The sequence below is a fragment of the Phaethon lepturus genome, unplaced genomic scaffold (genome assembly GCF_000687285.1).
Source record: "Phaethon lepturus isolate BGI_N335 unplaced genomic scaffold, ASM68728v1 scaffold53687, whole genome shotgun sequence".
NCBI classification, from domain to species: domain Eukaryota; kingdom Metazoa; phylum Chordata; class Aves; order Phaethontiformes; family Phaethontidae; genus Phaethon; species Phaethon lepturus.
Window position 1 is genome coordinate 1 of NW_010553636.1, and position 13,888 is coordinate 13,888.

General features: G+C 41.4%; 1 protein-coding gene across 1 annotated transcript in view; it reads left to right on the forward strand.

Annotated features, from left to right (window-relative positions):
- Nucleotides 1-7,771: 7,771 nt before the first annotated feature.
- The window catches only part of LNX2 (ligand of numb-protein X 2), a gene marked incomplete at its 5' end in the record, with an annotated part of 13,258 nt that continues 7,141 nt past the window's right edge, over nucleotides 7,772-13,888 (forward strand). Inside the window, 3 exons of the mRNA XM_010291583.1 lie at nucleotides 7,772-8,010; nucleotides 9,079-9,278; nucleotides 12,832-13,203. Coding sequence (XP_010289885.1) covers nucleotides 7,772-8,010; nucleotides 9,079-9,278; nucleotides 12,832-13,203 — 811 coding nt within the window. The remainder of the gene's footprint in view (nucleotides 8,011-9,078; nucleotides 9,279-12,831; nucleotides 13,204-13,888) is intronic.

Genomic DNA, 13,888 nt, shown 5'->3' on the forward strand with positions numbered 1-13,888 from the left:
TTGCACCAGGGAAGGTTTAGATGGGATATTACGAAATATTTATGTGTTGAAAGGCTTGCCAAGCATTGGAACAGGCTGCCCAGGGAAATGGTTGAGTCACCATCCCTGGAGTTATTCAAAAGATGTGTAGATGTGGTGCTTCGGGACATGGTTTAGTGGTGGACTTGGCAGTGCTAGGTTAACGGTTGGACTTGATGATTTTAAAGGTCTTTTCCAACCTTAATGATGCTGTGATTCTAACTCTTCTGGTCTCCTCAGTCACTGGCTGAGATGAGATCCTTTAATTTCCATGATTTCATCATGGGCTTTGTTTTTACCTGCTTTGCTTGCTTTCAATTTGATACTCTTTTTGTTTTTTCTTTATTTTTTAAACCAGCCTGCATAAACTTAAGCCCATTCCATGAGGTGTTTCACGGTTTGGTAGTCTTACCTGTGCTGCTCTTTGGGCAAAATGCCCTCCACATTGGGATTGAAAACCCTGGGCCCAGAGGGAGGGACAGTGGTGGCGGTGGCAGGACAGGGAGAGGTTTCCTTTCCTATCGTCCCCTCCAAAAGGAGGACGGTATTAACTGTCTGCTTCCTCTGCCCAGCTTGGTCCAGTCCAGTGACACTGGTGGCCACTGAGATGTAAAGGTTTATTTGAGAGATGCACGGGTCTACCCCATGAACTTCTTTCCAAGACTCAGTCTTTGTCCAGTTGGAGACTCTTAGAGACCATCTTCTGGTGAGGGGTGATATTGCGGAGGAGGGAGTCAGGTGTGGTGTGGGTGTGCGTGCAGGCAAGTGGTCTGCAGAGAAGGGGAAAAGAGCAGCAGCTGCCTGCCTTGGAAACAGCTTACTCATGTGCGTATTTCCAGCGTGCTCTCTTCCTTCTTTCCCACATCCTGAAGGCTCCCAGCGATTCAAAGCCTGGGAGGAAGACCTTGGGTGTGCAGAACTTTCAGCGACCTTGCAGCCTATGGTGAGCCTGGAGTTGCCTGGGTTTTGTTGGCTGTTGTATGCGCAGCGTGGACAAGTGTGGTGTCCATGTCAGGGAGGTACAGGGACTAATGAGGAGCCTTTCTCTCTTGTTTTTTTTTCTCCTTTTTTTTTATTTCTCCACATGGTTTCCATGTTAGCTTAGGCTTTTGCTTGTTTCCTCCAGGAAAGTTAATTTCTGATCTGTATGAGGACTTGGGGGTGGTGAGGCCTCCTACTGTTGGTTTGATTTATAATCCTGATAGTAAACTGATTTGATTTTAACAAAAGGCAAAATGCTGGCAGGACTCCTGCTATGTATTTGGTTCATCATCTGGTTTACTGCTGTCACTTCCCTCACCTTTTCAGTCCGTTTTCCTTGGTTGGTAAGTCCTTGAGTGATACTAAGGCTGTTTACAACAAGGCCACGTAATTTATTTGTACATGCAACATTATGTGTGCTCACTTTAGGTATATATGAAATATTCATTTCCTTAATGCACAAGGTTATTATGAAGTCTGAGTGAGGTGAGTCACTAGCTTTTCGTGTTTGTGAGCTGGAAAAAAGCTTTCAGTTGCAGAAGGCTGCTCATCTTCAATTCCTTCTGTTGTCTTGGGATGCTGATATGCATTTTGAGTATGTGATGATTTACAGTTTTCAATTAAGTTTATTTGCAAACATCCAAACACCTGTAAATTATCATTGCTAACATAAATGATGGCAGCAACTGCATAATTTGATTTTATATGGATTAGTGAATCCAGTAAAATTCTACTACTTAACATTAAATTTAGGAAAGAAATATAAAATTCAGTACTATTATAATTTTTAGCATAGGTTAATATAAATCAGTCTCAACAAGCCCTTACGTGAACTAGTTTGTATTTCTAAGAAATGCAATATGGTTGGTTAGTTTTCACTGTCTAAAAACATTCATGATCAGGTTTTCCTGTGCTGTTACAATCGGCTCCATTTGAGCATAAAAGCTGGAAGAAAATGTCATCGTATCCAGCAGGCACCTCGGAGTGTAAGGTTGCTGCAAGCTGCTCCAGCAAGGAGATGGGAGGCATGAGACACAAATTTGATTAATTCATGGTCACTAATTGCACTCCATGATACCTTGCTGCAGAAAGAAAATACTCTTGATTTATCAGTCTTTCAGTTTCATCACGTTCACTTGGGAACTGTGGTTTTCAAAGATAAACACCATGCACGCAATCTGATTTAAAGGAAATAATATATGAGTAATGCTGAGTTGTACTGTTTTTCCTAGTCACTTGGTACAGATAATTTGTTAATGTTTAGTAAAGTAGGTGCCAATTCCACTCCTAAATATCAAAGATAAATTTATCAGGAAAAAATCCGACAAAAAATTACTGAGTTTTTCTGTGTATTATTTTAATTCAGTTAATTCTTACAAATTATTCAGACCTGAACAAACTCCATTGTACAAAAACATACTCTGAAATTCATACAACCTTTTAATGAGAGGGTTAGGTATTGTGTTTATGTATTGCTTTTGAGTTGGGCTTCAGTTTTCCCCTCCTATATTCAACCATGGTGATTTAAATTATCATTTTGGATGGAGGCATTTTTCAGATGTTTTAACGTTAAGGCCAACATTGAAGCCCATTTTATGTCAATTTAAGTTTGAACTTTATATAGGATTGTATGTTCTAGAATTAAAGACATTATTAAGCTATTCATTGTGTGTCAGTTAGCATGTATATATGGATTTAGATTAACAAGATCCAAAGGAAAACTAATTGTATAAACACAGAAATTTATCATTAAAAATCTTGGCAATACCAGTTATTTTGGTGTTCATGATAGTGCTGCTGAGTCCTCTTCTTCCCACCCGGTCCCATGTTAGCTGCCAGCACTGTCCTTACCCTGCTCCTTGTAGCACCAGGAGAAGCAAAGAGAATCTGTAGGATTTAACCCTCTTTTGGCAAGTCTTTTCTTACACCTGAGTGGTGGATAGGCAACAGATTCAGAGTTTCTCCATACCCTGTGAACTCTTTCCATTGCTGGAAAGGTGAAGGATCTTTCTGTGGTGGTTCTTTGCTCCAGAGCCACCTGGCTCCTTGTAGGCTCCTCAGATCCTTGGGTGTGAGAGGGAAATGTGCAACAAAAGCCCTCCTCCTTTTTTTTTTTCTTTTTCCTGAGTCTTCTCTGATTCCCAAATCTAGGTAACTCCTAGTGCCTCCTTTTCTTTCTTTTTTTTTTTTTTTTTCTTTTTCCCCTAGCAAAAGAAAAACCAAGACCCAAACACTTAACATGGTGCTACTTTGGAAAGTTTACTGTGAATTGCAGCTGTAACCCTTGCCAGAATTACTGCTTAAGCTCACTTTGCTGGCAAAGTTTTATGAGCAATAGCAAAGGTGTTTGGGTTGCTTCTCTGCAGTCTTAAATTCAGCTCCTCCTTGGAAAACAATTTAGTGCAACTGCTTTGAGGCTATTTGGTGTGTTTGCTCTTATTGAACCTCTACACCGGGCAGAAGCTGATGGTGTAGGTTACAATGAAATCTTCCTTTTCAGTAGTTAGTGAGCAAATGTGTTTTTCAAGCCCCTACTGTTATTCCATGGACTACACTGTAAACTAATCTTAATTTTGTATGAAAGCCCTTTTTATCTGCAGAGGGGGATTGCAGCTAGTGTTCCAAGGAGTCAGCTTTTAAATGAGAAACTCAGCAGACTTTGCTGTTAAAAAAAAAAAAAAAAAAGCAAAACTTTTCTTCTCTCTCTGATGAGGATTAAAAGAAGTTGAAGGCAAAAGCTACACTTTGACACCATCCAGAACTGAGCAAAAGCTGGTGCTGAAGGGAAAGGAGGGAGTTGATAGATACAGGCAGAAGCTCATTTTACATCCCAGAACAACTGCCCTTCAAGTTTCCTGATAAATGACCCTGCTCAGTTGCTTTAACTGGTTGTTTCAGTACCTCTACTCTTGGGCATCTTGATTCATGACAGGAATTAAATAATTTCTGGAAATTCTAAAAAACATGCCTGCCTGCCTTGCTGCTCCTAGCCAAGATATTCTGGCTTTGTAGCTAGATATGAAATGCTGTTTCTGTAAGACACATTGCAGTCTCATTTTAGCCTCTATTTATGCAATTTGTTATATGAGAATGGATTCCTGTACCCGTAAAAACAATCTTCGATGCTTGTTTTGACCCTGAGATGCCCATCTGTGTACATAACTTGTTAAAAGATTTAGTCTGAAATGCTCTTTATCCTAGATATTTGGCAAAAAAGTATTAGTGAAGGTGCGTACCTTTAGAGATTCATTGGCGCTTGTTAACTGTTACAGCTGCTCTATGGTTTTGCTGTTTGTGAATAATACATTCCTACTGTCAATAAAAATCTTCTTATGTTGCAAGTGAAAATGAAAAACCTCGTTATAGACGTGCTTCAATACCAATACTGGGCTTTGCTGCTTGGTAGGTGGCATATTGTGTTTAAAGACCAAGGAATTGGCATCCCGTGAATTAATGTCTCCACCAGACAGCTGCCCTCCTGGCAATACAGTTCTACAATACCAGGCTGAAAGTTGTAGTCTGTTAGAATTACTGGTTAATTTGGGGAAAAATCTATGCTTTTTTCCTTTTTCGTCTTGTAGAACGTTGCACAAAAGAGATTCCGCTGAGCGGAGTACGTGTGCCCAGGAGGCTGTTTACATTTCTTGATATTAGCCTTTGAAATGATAATTAAATATCATTGGCAAAAATAAACCTCAAATCTATTTATATTTTGGTGACTTTCATCAGCTGCCAGGTAACGATGGAAGATTGTGTTCTGTGAAGGAGAGTGGAGGAGAACCTGGCTGTGGTTTGGAGAAATAGGACACTTCCAGGGGTGATTTTTGTCCCATCCTGGTTTGATACAGGTTAAAAATAATGAATTTCCAAGGTGTGCTTTGCCATCTATACCAGCTCCTTTGGGATCCATGGGCCTTGTAAACTGGCTGAATAAGAGTCAACAGCACAGTGTTTTGGTAGAAGATACCAAAGGGAGTATCAGGTTCATAAAGTAGTCCAGTAAGGCTGGATGGACTCTGCAGCCCAAGCTCAGTGGGTTTGAAGCGTGGTCCTCAGTGTCAATTTTGAGCTATTCATTCACTTCTCTGCCGAAAACCAGCACCCCTAAAGCAGAGCAGTCCAGGGACAGCAAGGACGAGCAGCCTGGGGTGACGTTGTCCTAAACTCTTGCAGATCACTGTAGGAGAGCACGTCTGTCAGAGCTCCCAGGAGACAAGAGGCTTCCTCTGCAAGAGCATCTGCCTCTTGCCATGTTGCTGCAGAAGTGAGTGATGTTGGAGATTGGTCCTTTTTTTTTTTCTTTCTGTTGCCAGTGCTAAGATTTGGGGGAGTTAGTGGGGCTAACCCATCAGGTTAAAGTATTTTAGAAATTTTGAGGGAAGGGATTGCATCTTTCCTTTTCTTGGCCTTTTGGGATTCTCATTTTGAGGTTGGCATTGTGAAATGTTGAACGATAAAAACGTCCTGCTGAGTTTCACCTGTAACTGTGGGTCTCTTGCCACCAGCATAAATTGAGACCAACCAGATTTCTTATCTGATCAGTCCCACTGTGCCAATGATTTTATGTAGTAAATATTTCCTGGGCAAAACCAAGTAGTAGGGCTGTGTTCCATCATTAGAACCAGAGAAATTTTTTCACAAGCCAAAACTTTTCAAGTAATTTCCATTGTTTGAACGTGCACTTTCTTAACTTTGAAGAACAAGATGACCAGCAGGTATAAAACACGTCAACTTGGGGAAGGCCCCAATATTTAAGTGTGTTGATTCATAATGTGAACTGCCTCTAATTTATGTATATATGCATATTTCACAACACATTTGGGTTACTTTATGCCATTCTTCTAAACACATTTTTTATATATGTGTGTATATATATATAATTTTACGTATGTATAATGCTGCTGAGTGGGGTCACAAAAGCTATACAGGTTTTGTGACATGTATTGGAGCTGAATAACTTTGTTAACGTTTCTTGAAAATCCCTCACACCAAAACAGTCTTAATCTTATAATTATTGAATCTCTTTCACAGAATGTCAGAACATAATTATGGTTCTCAAAACATTCTGGTTTAACAAGTTAGGATATCATTAGACTTCAGCTGTCTTTTACTCTGTTAACCCATTTCTTCTCCTGTTGCAAAAACAAAGCATTTCTTCTTATGTTATAACAATCTGTCAGGTTCCCAAACAGGGAGTCCTTTGAAGACCATTGTTCCTTTTTTCTGACACAGCTACAGTACGAGCATCTTTAGGTGGTCAGCAGCTCCAAGAGCAAGAACTTTAAGAAGGTGTGCTGGTTTTGGCTGGGATAGAGTAAATTTTCTTCATAGTAGCTAGTGTGGGGCTATGTTTCAGATTTCTGTTGAAAACAGTGTTAATAATACAGAGATGTTTTCGTTATTGCTGAGCAGTGCTTACAGAGAGTCAAGGCCTTTTCGGCTTCTCACACCACTCCACCAGCGAGGGGGCTGGAGGGGACACAGCCAGGACAGCTTACCCCACTGACCACAGGGATATTCCATACCATATGATGTCATGCTCAGCATATAAAGCTGGGGGAAGAAGGAAGCGAGGAACATTTGGAGTGATGGCGTTTGTCTTCCCAAGTAACCGTTACGTGTGATGGAGCCCTGCTTCCCTGGAGATGGCTGAACCCCTGCCCATGGGGAGCGGTGAATGAATTCCCTGTTTTGCTTTGCTTGTGTGGGCAGCTTCTGCTTTACCCATTAAACTGTCTTTATCTCAACCCACGAGTTTCCTCACTTTTACCCTTCCAATTCTCTCCCCCATCCCACCGTGGGGGAGTGAGCGAGCGGCTGCGTGGTGCTTAGTTGCTGGCTGGGGTTAAACCACGACAGAAGGACATAAAATACTGTAAGAAGTGAAATAACAGATGCTGGCAAAACTGTCACACAGGCAGATGTGTAAGATTGATGTCCACATGCAATTATCTAGACATAAATGTAAGACCATTCGATAAATGAAGGCTTTCCATGGATTTGCAACATTGCAGCCCTTCTTTGCAATAAACTATTGTGGGATTTTAAACAGAAGCAAAAAAATCATTGCATTAAGAATAATGGGAACTCACGAAATGCATTTATAGACAAAAGCGCCGTATGCTGATAGAGCATTGTTACATGAGGGAAAGCAAAAAATTGCACCTCCTGTGTGAAGTCAGGAAGAAGAGGAGATGATGAGCAGAGCTGTTACTTTTGCTAAACTTTTCATACAAACTCCTAGATAAGGGTAATTTTTTTCAGTATTTTAACACGTAGATTGCAATATAGGTAGAATTTTCATCTCTTTCCTCCCCCAAATGACCTCAGGAAAATATGATGCTTCCTTCTCATGGCTTACTGAAGTGAAAGGAGATAGCTTCAGTGGGTATCCATATGTGTCTTTGAACAGGGCTTCTTTTCTGTGGAATTTTATGCCAGTCCTGTTGTAACCTTTTCAGCAAAGTTATCTTCCAGAAACTGGAATGTACATAATGGAGTAAGTCCACATTCAGAAGGTGTTACAGCACTTTTAGTTCATGGCCAAAAAACTAGGTAGTAGAAGTTTTGTGAAGAAGGCAGTGCTGTTTTGGGGTTCCGTCCACTAAAAATGTATTTTGGTCATAAAACACAATGCATTTAATATTTTTTTATGATTAGTTTAAAGCTGTGGCTTTGAAGAAGACTGACTTCATTTGATGGAATAGTTGGGCATTTTGTGCTACAAACATTGCTGCAGGCTTGAAGCATGCTATGAACATTGTCTTCACAGGTGTCCTGGGGCGTCTCATCGAAGGGTTGCCCTGGAGAGAAGGAAAACGAGCAAGCTGCAAGCAGAAGCGGAGGGCGAGTGTGGTCCCGGGGGGACGGAGCAGCCTAGCAGTTTATCTCCGGACACCGATCAGGGAATAGTGCCAGCAGAGCAGAGCTTCACCTCGCCCGCCCTTCCTGCGTGGACAGATGAGCCCGGCATCGACAATTCGCCCTTTGAGGAGAGCACGGTAGCAGACAGTATGTCATCACTTATCTTCTCAAGTCTCTTTCATCAGATGTGGAAACATTTGTGGTGTCAGAGCTTGACTCTTTGCCAACTGTGAATGCGCGTCTTCATTTTCTGCTCTTTTCTCTTGATTTGCTGGAGAAATATTAGTGGGTTTCATTTATGTGCAAGTATACAGCTGGGGTAAGGTCACAAGTAGGAAGGAAAGAAATATCTCAGAGTATGTGCTAAATATCATGGTGCTGTATCATCATGTATCATATCATGGTGCAGTAGTTCATGTTAATCTACTAGTAGCGCTGGCCTTGCAGCGAGACGGAAGGAGCGTATTTTCTATAAAATTACAAAAGTTGTTTTCTAAGATGAGATTTCTTTTCCCCTCTTCCCTCTTCCCCCTGGCCCGGATCAGCAGCCTTCCCACACATGGAGTTCTGTCCTGCTCGAGCGAAAAGGCAGCTGAGTAACTCCTGCATCCGTCTGCACCGAATGAGCAGTAACTTCTCTAGCATCTGGGATTTTAGAGAGGAAGCGCTGAGCCTTACCACAGAGGAAGGTGGTCCTGTCCCCTTCCTTCTCCTCTGTATTTGCCATCTTTTAGCATCCTGCTTTTTCCTTTTTAGTTGCATCCATGTTTGCTTCAGAAATGGAGTACTTCTCTTGACCTCAGTGGCAGCTCAGTTGTGAGACCAGCTAACGCAGAGGCATGACCAAGTCATGCTCTGTGGCGTAAACCCCAAAACACGTTTTTATTATCATCATCAAACACAAGTGATCAAATTGGAAGCGAAGTGTATGAAATTTATTACAAAGGACAGGATCCAGAGGGTTCAGAATAGCCTTTTCCAATCCAGATGACCCCATTTCAGGAAGCATGGATGCTACTAAGTCATTAGAGAGCTGTTTCTAACGAGCTAGGTGTTCCAACAAGTAGTGGAACTAATCCAATTGCACTTGTTTATTTTGTTGTTAAACCATTGTCGTGTAGCCTGTCTACATTGTCCGTTGGTGATTTGCTTTATTGAAAGTGAATGAGGTATAAAGGATATTAATCATGTTTCTTTTTATACAATAATTGGCAGCAAATCAACAGCCACCTACCTTGCCTGAAGGAGAGATCACTACTATTGAAATTCATCGGTCCAATCCTTATATTGAATTAGGAATTAGCATAGTGGGTGGCAATGAAACGCCTTTGATCAACATTGTCATTCAGGAGGTTTATCGAGATGGGATCATTGCCAGGGATGGAAGACTTCTTGCTGGAGACCAAATACTGCAAGTATGGAACCTAATTACGTATTCTGTCTGATTACTTTCCATTCACTCCTTGCAAAACTGGCTGTTAAATGAGATGGGAGATTTTCCTTGTCAGACTATGTTGTGTAAATGTTAGCTTTGCAATTTTCAGTTGGAAGGCAAATTAATATTCAGAGCAGAGCCCGTTGTTCTAGCACTTTTGGCTATGATGTTTTATGTTGTTTGTTGGACCAGTCACTAGAATTATTTTTCTTCCTTAGCAACGTTTAAAATACGAGTTTACTTTTCTGGTTTTAAATGTTGTGGGACTTGGTCTTTATTTCAGCTTTATGCATGCTTTCTGAAGGAACCCAAGGTTACTTCTGACTAACAAGTTGGCATAATTTGTCCTATGTGAAAAGCAATTTGTGGATTGTAAGGCTGACTTCATCTAAACTGTTATTTTAATCTGGCTTCACTGTTACCTTCCAATAGCCTAAGCAGTTGACGTGCATCTTTCAGTATATGTAAAAGAGTCAGAGATATTCTTCACTGGCATGATTTGAAGCAAGATGCTCTAAATATTTTTCAAAAAAAGTAAACAAAGAATTAAAATTTAAGTTGGTTATGATTGAGTATGCATCTTTGTTACGGTTTTAAGTAATTAGCCACAGGCAGTGTAAAAAGATCAAATTCTATTAATTTCAGAGTTTTCATTTTATGTTAAGGGAAGAGGTTGTTTATAGGACTCTTAAGAATGGCATTGAGTTCTATATAAACAAGGCAGTCCTCCAGCTTTTTTCTGTTTTTAATCATTCCACCTGAAACAAATACAGTGCCATCATTTCAAAATTACTTCAGTAACAATGTTTGCTTTTGATCTGATAGCCTAAGATCAGTCCAAAATTAGTATCAGCCTTTTTTTTTTTCACTTTTTTGAAATCAAGCCAATAGAAGTAGCTTAAATACTGTAGTTACCCTTGGAATGAAATTAGTTTGCACTTCAGAAAATAAAGTCCCTTTTGAGAAATGTGCCTTTTTCCTCACATGGAGTGTTAGCATAGTGGCTGACCAAGGAAGTAACGCAAGAGGTTTCCAAAACATTGCCTTTTTAACAAGCAGTTGTGGACACTGATTGAATGCTGCCTAATTTATTTCAATAGTCAAGGGCTCTCTTTGATTGCCAAAATAGGGAGCTTGAGCTCCAGTGAAGCTTTGGAAATCCTTGCTGTTTGGGCAGGTGTCAATTATAGTTTCCAAAGCCGTTAAGGGGCAATAAATTGACTATAAATAGGATTTATAAGCGGCAGTGAAGCGTACCTTCCCTATCAATGTGCTGACACTGGGGCTCTCAGATGCTGGGGGGGTGTCCATCAGAGTCCTCCTGTCATGCTGAGGGAGAGGTACAGGAGGGAAAAGCCAAACTTTTTGGAAGATACAATATCTTTGTTGCTTTGAATTTACCTGTGCAGGTGCTGAGCTGTTGTATTAAAATTGCTTGGTCTCTGTCAGCTGTAATTAAGAAGGATATTTCTGAAAATGCCCTCAGAGGCTTTTATGAGCAGTAAAGGACTAAAGGAAAGCCAGAAAGGACTGGGAGGTGAAACTCAGCATTTTCTTGCCCAGTCAAACAAGAAGTATTACCCTTTCAAGATCTGAGGGAACAGCATTTAGTAACAGCTACATAAAAGCATATGTTGTCTGCAAGGTATAGATAGGTGCCTAACATTTTCAAAGTGCTCTACAAATTGTTCCTTTTTTGTGCTGGACTGTGACTGTAATTCATGTAAAACATGTCCTAATGAGAATCTCTTTCCCCAAGAAATGCTAAGGCTGTTTTTTTCTGAAATTGTGAACTGCCTTGTAGAAAGCAGAATTACATTTTATTGCATATATTCTTCTGTGCCCTTTGAATGCTTCCATATTTTATGTATTTACTTTAGCTAGCGACAGCTAAAAATAAAACTAGATTTAATTTAAGGGCTCTGACGGATGAGCCTGAGTGGATTTTGCTGGTGGCAGCTCTAAATGTTATTTCTCCTAGCTATGCCTCCTTTCCCTCTGCCCAAGGTTACAGCTTGTCTTGGGGCAGTTGCAGACCAGGACACGGCTGTGATTCGGCCTCTGTGCTTGCGGCACTGCCGGGAGCGGCGACTTCGTACTGGGCATCAGGCTGGAGGATGGAGGTGGCTCAGGGAGAGCGACCTCCTACTTGCTCCTAGCTGGAGCAGCAGCTTCTCACAGGGGTAGGGTACTGGTGGGTACAGCTGAAAATACCAGTGGCAAATTGTTTGGCATTCACCTCTCGGACCCCCTCAACTCAGATGTGTGATATAAATGTGGTGGCTGCTGCACATAGATTTCTGGGTCCTTTCTCCTCCTATTTTTTTAAGTGTTAATATGGCTAGTAGATGGTGGGAAGCTGCAAGTATATATTTTCACTTACTTAGGTTGCAGTGGAGACCATTAAAAAGCTTAGGTAAGGCAGGTCAGTATAGTCCATGTGGTGTTAGTTTCTGTCTGCTGAAATTATGGGGCAAGGGTTCCGTGACCGGGCACAATAGTATGTGCTAAGGATGAAGTTTTTAATATTAACTTTGAACCCTTCTTCCAGAACAAGGCAAATACAGGTTTTGTGCCGGTTTTTGTGGTGCTCCTGTCTTCTGCCAGATCTCATTGCTCAAGTCAATTTTTATCTTTGTAGTGCAAGAAATGACTGAAGGTTACAGATCTTTGTGTCAGTGGGCCATGTAACAAACACAATTCTTGTTTATAGGGAGGGAAAGTTTAATCTATTTTTCATTTACCACTGAATTTTGAATGATACAGGTTATAAATCTGAAACTCTGGCCTAGTTGAAGGCGGTGGAAAATCTTCTAAGTTCATGCTAAGACTTGAGAACTAGTACAACTACCACCTTCTACTGTATTAATGAACAAATTTCATTATTCATGGCTATTATTTTATAGCTTTAAGTGACGCTGGGCTTGACACTGAAAGCACATGCAAAGTTCTTGTCCTAGAGAACAAACAACGTGAAAAATAATGAAGACAGGTGTAGGAGACCAGGAGAACAAAAACCCTGAACTATGATGACAGAAGGTGTTTCTGTTAGAGAGATGTTGTCACCTCTGGGAAAAGGCCTCAAGTTGCACCAGGGAAGGTTTAGATTGGATAGTAGGAAAAATTTCTTCATCAAAAGGGTTGTCAAGCATTGGAACAGGCTGCCCGGGGAAGTGGTTGAGTCACCATCCTGGAGGTATTCAAAAGATGTGTAGATGTAGCTTAGGGACCTGGTTTAGTGGTGGACTTGGCAGTGCTAAGTTAATGTTTGGACTTGATGATCTTAGGGGTCTTTTCCAGCCTAAAAATAGGTTTGTAGATTGACCAGCCAAAACGGGTTTGCAGAAGAGGATGGAAGGCTGAGAGAGGAAGCCTGGTAGGGTCAGATACGTAGGTTGCTACAGTGATACGTAGGTTGGTTTTGCAGTGAGATCTGAATTTAGTTTGGAAAGGACTTTATTTCTATAACCAGGAACAATTAAGCATGTGAACATAATTCTGATTATTTTGTTGTTGTTGTTGTTGACTTGCAGGTCAATAGCTTTGACATAAGCAACGTGTCTCACAACCACGCTCGAGCTGTGCTTTCCCAGCCTTGCTCGGTGTTGCACCTCACCGTGCTGAGAGAGAGGCGGTTCGGCAGCCGCACACACAACCACGTGGACGCCACCAGCTCCTTGCGGGAAGACAGCTTTCAAGTGACGCTGCATAAACGTGACTCCAGCGAGCAGCTTGGCATTAAACTTGTACGCAGAACAGATGAGCCAGGAGTTTTCATTCTTGATCTTTTGGAAGGGGGGTTGGCTGCCCAAGACGGCAGGCTCTGCAGCAATGACCGTGTACTTGCGATCAATGGGCATGACTTGAAGCACGGGACACCCGAGCTTGCTGCTCAGGTTATACAGGTAATTTGCCTTCCCTGCCTGAGTCCTTAGCTCAGCTTTATTTCTTGGGCGAAACCTGGGGTAGAGTCTGTCCCGAACAGAATAGCTTGTGTAATGCCTAAAAGCCCACAGCGTTGCAATTCACTGTGATTTATGTTCTGGAAATAACAGTGCAAAACAAGGTCTGCTTTGGCACCTAGCAGATGAACTTCACTTACACGAAAAGTGTGTTAGTCTTCCCTGGCATACAGCCTGAAGTTTAGAAGTGTGCTCATGTGAGCAAGGAGGGTACTGTGTAACCTGTTGCTTAGCAGAAAAAAATGAGGATGATTATTGTATTTATGTATGTACTGTAGTTTTAATCTCTCAGTAAGCTCTATAAAAGTGGGCTTTGTTTTGTATTAATTTACCTGTGCATGGAATTGGGATTAAAACAGGAAACTGATTGTCAGACTTTGTAGAGGCAACAGGTGGCAGCTGGGAGGAAAAAGAATAGGTCTTCCATGAGTCCTGTGCAGTAAAACTAATTTTCTGAGTGTACAGGAAAGGGCTATTCCAAATGACTGGCTGTGCTCTGGACACAAATATTACCCAAAGTTTGATGGAGTCTGACATATGAACTTTCCCTGTTCCCACAGGAAAACCTTTACTCCAGGCCTTTCTCCCAGTCTGTAAGGAAACAGCTGCAGCACGTTGCTGCTTCCTG